General features: G+C 38.1%; 1 protein-coding gene across 1 annotated transcript; it reads left to right on the forward strand.

The window, feature by feature from the left end:
- The first annotated feature begins 848 nt into the window (after positions 1 to 848).
- On the forward strand, positions 849 to 5,381 carry LOC122020131 (beta-glucosidase BoGH3B-like). Its single transcript, XM_042577900.1, has 8 exons — positions 849 to 1,301; positions 1,373 to 1,463; positions 1,549 to 1,694; positions 1,950 to 2,193; positions 2,379 to 2,483; positions 2,555 to 2,737; positions 3,510 to 3,711; positions 4,730 to 5,381. Exons 1-8 carry the CDS (start codon positions 934 to 936, stop codon positions 5,218 to 5,220), a joined length of 1,830 nt encoding a protein of 609 aa, XP_042433834.1. The 5' UTR covers positions 849 to 933; the 3' UTR covers positions 5,221 to 5,381.
- Positions 5,382 to 8,358: the final 2,977 nt, after the last annotated feature.

Here is an 8,358-nt window from a genome sequence, read left to right on the forward strand (position 1 = left end):
AAACATAGGTTCAATTTTTGAATCACACAATGCAGACATACAAAATCACACACTAGATGATAACAAATAATAACCATCACAAAAAAGACATCACGTAGACAATATTTATAGCATCATATCATATAGACCTTATGTCAATAAGAAAAATCCCAAATATAATAAACCATAACAATCGAACCTAACACCGCATACTATGAAATCATGTAATAATGATGGAAAACCTTGTTATATATCAAAAATTACACATGCTTTCATTATTTCATGAAAAATATTAAAAAAAAATTAAGATCCCTAAAACTGATAAAAAATGTTCAGATAGAAAATGGGACAATATATATACTACGTTTGTAGAAATTTCATATGCGATTAACATACAATATAGATAATCATTTTTATGTCTCATAGTATTCATACATAACACTCGATCTACGAAGGCATGAAGAACTTACCATGCCTTGCTTGTCTTCGCTAACTCTGATGCTAATTGATGCTTGATTGCTTACTAACAATCCCACCTTGATGCTTGATTTTGATGCTTTTATCAATTCTATGGTTAAAGTAATATAATCGAATTACATAATATTTATTTTGTAATCTAGATTATAAAATTTTACTTCTTTTTTAATCGAGATTATATTATATTATAGATTTAAAATTAAAATAAATAAAATAATCAATATTGTAATATAATTTTGATATAGAATAAATTACATCTTATCAAATTAATAATTTATGTGAAAAACAGCTGGGCATATCTCCTGGTCTCTCCGTTCCCCGGCGGTTCACTTTGCGGAGTAAGCCGGTCAATTGGAGGACTCCGTACGGTAGTGAGTCCACTCGGTTTCGATTGATCACATCAAACTCGGAACGAGTTGAAGTCAAAATTGTTCACGCTCCTCACCGGGACCTTGTTGGTCGCCCAACTCCTCTCCCATGGCAAGCGACCGTCTCCCACCGTACCGAGATGCGACGCAGCCGGTGGAGGTGCGAGTTCGGGACCTGCTCTCCCGCATGACCCTCGAGGAGAAGGCCGCCCAGATGGCCCAGATCGAGCGACGCGTCGCCTCCCCTGATACTTTAACCGGCCTACCGGTCGGGAGCGTCCTTAGCGCCGGCGGAAGCGGCCCTGCCGAGCGCGCCTCCGCCCGCCAGTGGGCTGACATGGTCGATCGCATGCAGCGGTGGGCGCTGGCCTCCCGCCTCGGCATCCCGATTCTCTACGGCATCGACGCTGTCCACGGCCACAACAACATCTATGGCGCCACCATCTTCCCCCACAACGTCGGCCTCGGCGCCACCAGGTGGGTTTCTCCTCTCCCTCTACCGTTTTCCTTCTTTTTCCTCAACACCTTATTGTTTCCCTCTATCGCAGAGATAGCGACCTCGCTCGTAGAATCGGGGAGGCGACTGCCCTGGAGGTGAGAGCCACCGGAATTCACTGGACTTTTGCCCCTTGTGTAGCAGTAAGTGACTCCTATTGACGGAGATTTGAGTGACCAATTCTTGATCCTTCTGTTATTGGGGAATTCTTGTTGTTTTATTCCATAGGTGTGCCGAGATGTGAGGTGGGGAAGATGCTATGAATGCTTCAGTGAGGACACGGAGATTGTGCGGACTATGACTTCAATTGTCTCTGGTTTGCAGGGGCCACCTCCCCAAGATCACTTTCCAGGTCATCCTTATCTTGCTGGGAGGTATAGGCCATTTCTTTTACTGTTTTTAGATAGTGAACGCACATCATTTTAGTTTTAGATCTGTGCTTCTTCGCATGAGGTGAGTTTAATTTTGGTAGCACATCGTGATAATTCTACCTGTTCTAATGCCGCACAGAACCACATATTCTGGCCTGTGTTTTTGGTGTGTACATAAGTGGTTGGAATCTGCCTCCTATAGGTTTGGAATGGTTGGAAGAATGTCTTTCATTCCATGATATGCTTTTTCAATTGTAGGAAGAATGTCATTGCCTGTGCTAAACATTTTGTTGGGGATGGTGGAACACACAAAGGAATTAATGAAGGGAATACAATTTGTACATACAATGAATTGGAGGAAATTCATATGAAGCCTTATCTAGATTGTCTTGCACAAGGGGTGTCCACAATTATGGCCTCCTATACAAGTTGGAATGGGAGTCCGTTGCATTCAAATTATCATCTCATAACAGACGTTCTCAAGGGCAAGCTGGGTTTCAAGGTACTATTGTTCACTGCAGTTGGATTAATTCTTTTTTCTTTCTCATTTATTATTAAAGGTACTGAATGTGAACTGTTATTTTGGTCCATTCCTTATTGATCATTTAGCTTGAAATAATTTTGTGATTATGGAGCAACTATTAGTAGTTGATTAAATTCTCTTGATCAATTATTTTTTAATTTCAGGGTTTTGTAGTATCAGATTGGGAAGGAATAGATAGGCTATGTCACCCACAAGGATCGAATTACCGTTATTGCGTTCTTGCATCAATTAATGCTGGGATTGACATGGTAATAATTGAAAGGAAATTATATGCATGTTCAGGAACTCTTATCTATATACTGTGCTAAATGTTTTACAGATTATGGTGCCCTTCAATTATCAGAAGTTTCTAGAAGATTTGATATTTCTTGTGGAATCAGGGAGAATATCTACCTCAAGGATTGATGATGCCGTAGAACGGATCTTACGAGTAAAATTTGTCTCTGGACTGTTTGAGCATCCTTTCTCAGACAGTTCCCTGTTAGATGTCATTGGCTGTGAGGTATGTTTGATGAATCATTAGTGAAATCAGAATCACTGGGAAGATAATATTTATTGCTATGTCAATAATTCTCGATGTGATTCTAGCTTGAACATTGCTTTTCATGATAAACATTAATTTTCCATATTCTTTGGTACATGGTAAGCTTGCTTCACATTGTTTTTATTTTACAGTCTAAACTAAATCACATTGTTGAACATATATTTGGAAAAAATATATATATATACTTATTTTCACATAATTACATGGGTTTAACTCGGGATTAGTTTGTGTGTTAAAATTTTGCTAATTCAATCCATCAATTATTATTTTGCTTGAAGGCTTAAGTTTTGACGAGAAGCAAAAAGAAATAGAGGGAGATACTTGCTGAGCTAAAGTTCTCCATTTATTGGAATGCTATTAGAAACTGGCAGATCCAGAAGAGTGAGATCATTTGAGAAGATCAATTTAGAAAAGAGATACAAAATATGTTAATATGATCAACGATTGCATAAATTCTGTAGGGTCACTCTAATTTTAGGTTTATATCTTCTCTTTTTAAAATGGAGCAAATAAATACTAAGCAAGTAACATATAAGCAACCAAAGCAGGAAGGAAATAAATGTCAGTCATATTGTACAATGATACTACTGTAATAAATAACTGATACATGGATGCTCCAAAGTTGGTACTCAATACTTACCAATGCTAAGCTTCTTTGCAGAGTAATATCTCATGTGGGGATATATATTTTTTTGGATTGATTTTTGTTTCTTTATGTGTGTTTTTGCAGGAACATCGACTTCTTGCGCGTGAAGCAGTTAGAAAATCTGTAGTTTTATTGAAAAATGGAAAGGATAAGAAGAAACCCTTACTTCCATTAGATAAAAAGGCCAGAAGAATCCTTGTTGCTGGAAGCCATGCAGATGATATTGGAAATCAGTGTGGCGGATGGAGCATAACATGGCATGGAGACAGTGGAAGAATAACAATTGGTAGGATGTTATGCATTATATAGTAACCAGACATCTAAAATTTCCAACCCTTTGCTGCGTTCTGATTTGGTAAACGCTTTTTTTTTCATTTAATCAGAATATCATTGTTTTCTTACTAATTTCTTTCTTTCTTGAACGTTAAAAAACATTAGAACCCCAATGCTAGGTAAAAAAAAACTCTAATAAAGGCTAAAAATAATTAAATCCACCAATGCTAGGTATAGGATTAGAACTCCATGTGTTGGAATGGACAAGAGTAAAGGGAAAAGAGGAATGATGCATAAACCCAAATCATATGCTTCATATTGGAAGCTAGTTGAGGAGGGTGTATTGATAAAGGTTTTAATACAAACATCTTGTTTAGGTCAATAGGTTCAATGTTTACATAAGTTGGATCTGATTGTGGTCGAGGATATGAGGGGTGGAGGGAGACCAAAGTATACTCCACATGGATACAATTAACTTAAAATATTTGGATATTAGTAGCAATATTATCCACTTTTGAATATTCTGTATAATGGATCCCAAACGGTTGAGACTTATTGTATGCTATGTTTGAAGTGTTTGATTTGCCATCAACTGTTTTCTAAGGCAAGGTTAAGGAATTTTCCTAGAGAAGCCTTTAGCATTTGGAATTCGTATAGATGGCATCTTGTCCACTCATTTCTTGTGAAGTCACTGTAAGGTGTTCCCTTTGAAATATACATTCCTCTGTGTGTAACCAGCAATTTGAGTAGAAGAATATTCCCAAATGAATAGTTCAGTCAATGTATTTATCTGAGACACCCTCAAATTTTCATAAATTACAGCAGACTGTTCCACCTTTGAAAAAGGTTATTCCCATGAGTAATGAAGAAAACAACTCTGATGTAACTGAAGATTTTTATATTCGATGAAGAAAATTCTAAATTTTAAATGTGGAGGACTTTTCTATTTATGTGACGTTCACTTTATTTTTTCAGTTTCTAGACTTGGAATTCAGTGCAGCAAATAAGTTCCTGGAATTTTTTCTTTATAGGCACAACTATATTGGAAGCAATTAGAGAAGCAACAGCAAACGAAACAGAAGTTATATATGAGCAATCCCCTTCAGAAGCCACTTTCTCTAACCAGGACTACTCTTATGCAGTAGTTGTTATTGGGGAGGAACCTTATGCTGAGTTCTTAGGCGATAGGACAACACTCGACATACCTTTTGGTGGTGCCGATGTAGTTTCTTTAGTCGCTAGCAGAGTGCCAACTGTACTGGTTTTGATATCCGGTAGGCCATTGTATCTTGAACCATCATTGTTGGAGAAGATTGATGCTCTGGTGGCAGCTTGGTTACCTGGAACTGAGGCAGGCGGAATTGCTGACGTCCTATTTGGGGACCATGATTTTGAGGGTGTGCTGCCAGTGACTTGGTTTAAATCAGTGGATCAGTTGCCAATGAATGTTGGGCATCCGGCATACGATCCTCTATTTCCATTGGGATATGGATTGAAGATGAATTTAGAGAAGACGAAGTGATGGAGTGAAGTTCTTGCTGAGGCCAACTGGATCTTGATCAGTTCTAGCAGCAAGGTTCTGTCATCTTTTGTGTGTTTCTGTATGCTTCGATTCATAACATCTATACTTGCATAAATATTGATCCTTGAATTATTTGTTGATCTAATAATTTTATAATTTGATTGGCCGTCCATAAAATTTTCATTGCAACAAGCTGTCTGTGCCGATGGTCTTTAATGGCGAACTGTTGACTCCGGTGTGGTCGTAGTCACTTTACGACGGTTGGAGCTGTCGAGAATTGTTGCTAGAAAGGATGCAAACTGAAATCGTCGAGGTTAGTGTTTAATACTATCTTTGTAAAATAATATTGTTTCGCTACAGGTGCTAACGGATAGCAGCAATTCATTTCCAAGATACAACGACATTGTCTCAGAGTAGCAGCACTACAAACTTCGAGGAATGCATTCATTCAGATTGAATGAGTGTTTTTTGGACTCTAAATGTAGAAGGAATGAAGCTACTCTTAGATGCTTGGATGGGTTGATTGAATGAGTGTTTTTTCTAACATTTGGGGGGTTCTTCTTATACCAAGTGAAGAGGTGAGGTACCCTTTGGTGAGGACTCATTTGGACCGTTTAATCTAGAGGAATGCATTCATTCAGATTGCACTTGATCTAACCCTTTCATATAGCCTCTGATCTCAGTCATTGGATCAAAGAGTTGTATCTTTCCAGATCACTTCTAATCTTAGCCGCAAGATTAATCCTTTCAGTCTAACGCTTCAGATTAGATCCCGTCACCAGTGGTCCGATCGCGACTCTTCGCGATCAACGCTCCAAATTGCATCACTTGTAATTTATCACTATCTTCGATCCAATGGTTGCCACTCGTTTGCCCAGTCAATAGTCTGGTCATCTCTCCTCGCACGTACCCGTGTCACGTCATGCCTGAGTAGTCAGGTGATATGTCACCGCCGCCTGGAGCATAAATTTAAGTTCCTCAATGCTCCTCGCGATGATGTGAAGTGCAAAGTACGCCAACAAAGTGCTCATTGCATCCATACACGCGTGGCAGGTGGCAAGCTTGTTCTAATAACACATCAACATATATAAGGAGACAATCTCTCCTTGTTCTTTTAGATGTGGGACTATTCCCCATCTACTAATTTTGGACTTCACTTTAAACAATTAATTTCTCATTCATCCGTAATCGATTTTGAGTAAATCAATAGTCTAGATTTATCTACGCGAAACGTAGATTTCGAATTTGAAGTCAATTCTGACTTTCATCGACTGATGACACCTCATTTTTCCATTCGAAAAATTGTATTCCAATAATCCCCCACATGAATGGAAATTTATGTATGTATGTATGTTGACACCTTTTCAAGAGTCCAATCGATAAGTCAATGCATCGGGAGAGGTAACTTGTGGCTTTAAACCTTCCGTAGTGGAATGTTATTGAGCATACTAGGGTGCGTAGTAAATGTGATATCTTGAACTGCTCAGCTATTTGTGTATACTAAGACAATAACACCTACACAGAGACTTATCTCACCTACTTTTTGGTTCTCATGGTTGGTTTCATTTTTGGCCATCGACACCATCTTGGATTTATGAGTGTTTCATTGAAGCAGTCTGTCTTTACACTCACATAGGTGACACTTCTATCAAGAGTATTCTACCATACTCTACCTTATAAAGGTATAGAAGTCATTAAAAGCATAAGCTTAACCTCACTACATGTGGTAGGACATCATAAGTTCATCCTAGGATTAAGATAGAGATAATATATCTCGTTGTAACAAAACTTCTGTAACTTCGTTGTCCCATTGAACCAAGATCTTGGGATCTCTAGTCAATAAAGTTAGCTTACCGTTACAGTCGTTTTAGTTGTAGATTTTTAATCTCATTCCTTTCGATGAGCAATATACTTGATCTCGACGTAGCCCCTTCGTAAGAGGATCTGCCAAATTATTTTTGAACTTGACATAGTTGATTGCAATCACTCCGTTTGAGATCAACTGCCTAATGGTATTATGTTTACGACATATATGTCGTGACTTACCATTATACATACTACTCTGTGTCCTTCCAATTGTCGTTTGACTATCACAGTGTATAAGTACGGCGGGTATAGGTTTTGTCTAGCTTAGAATATCTTTCAAGAAATTCTGCAGCCATTCAACTTCTTCAGCTGCTTTGTCTAGTGCTATAAACTCAGATTCCATAGTTGACCAAGCAATGCACGTCTGCTTAGTGGATTTCCAAGATACCACTCCTCCACCGATTGTGAATACATACCCACTAGTAGATTTGGAATCTTTTGTATCTGATATCCAATTAACATCACAATATCCCTCTAAAACAGCGGGATACTTTCCGTAATGTAATCCGTATTTTATAGTATATTTCAAATATCTAAGAACTCGAATCAGTGCTTTCCGATGGGTGTCATTTGGATTACTTGTAAAATGACTCAGGTTGTTGACCGTATAGGCAATATCCGTGTGCAGTTTGTGAGATACATCAAGTTGCCTATTATCTGAGAATATTCCAATTACGATATGGGTTCACCATGATTTTTTGCTAAGTGTTAACTTAGATCCATAGGCGTTTTTCACTACAGAGAGATCATATGCGTTGAACCTTTTCAACACTGACTCTACATAATGGAATTGTGTCAAAACTATCCCATCGGATGTCCTAAGAATTTTAATTCCCAATATAACATCTACTAGACCTATATCTTTCATATCGAAATTCTTGGTTAACATTTTCTTTGTACTCATGATTACCTCATGATTACTGCCTATTATAAGCATGTCGCCTACGTATAGACATTCAATTACATGACCTTCAGGTGTGTTTTGACATAAATGCATTTGTCACATTCATTTATTTTGAATTTGTTTAACAACATTATTTTGTCAAATTTTTCATGCCATTGTAAGTCCGTGTAACGACTTAACAAGTCGGCACACCTTTTCCTCTTTTCCTGGAGCTACGAACCCCTCGGGTTGCTCCATATAGATTTCTTCTTCCAACTCACCATTTAAGAGTACAGTCTTAACATCCATTTGGTGTATGTCAAGGTCATATAGTACTGCAATGACTATCAACACTTGTATGGATGTAATCCTTGTCACCGGTGAGTAGG

Source organism: Zingiber officinale, chromosome 9A (assembly GCF_018446385.1).
Source record: "Zingiber officinale cultivar Zhangliang chromosome 9A, Zo_v1.1, whole genome shotgun sequence".
NCBI lineage: Eukaryota > Viridiplantae > Streptophyta > Magnoliopsida > Zingiberales > Zingiberaceae > Zingiber > Zingiber officinale.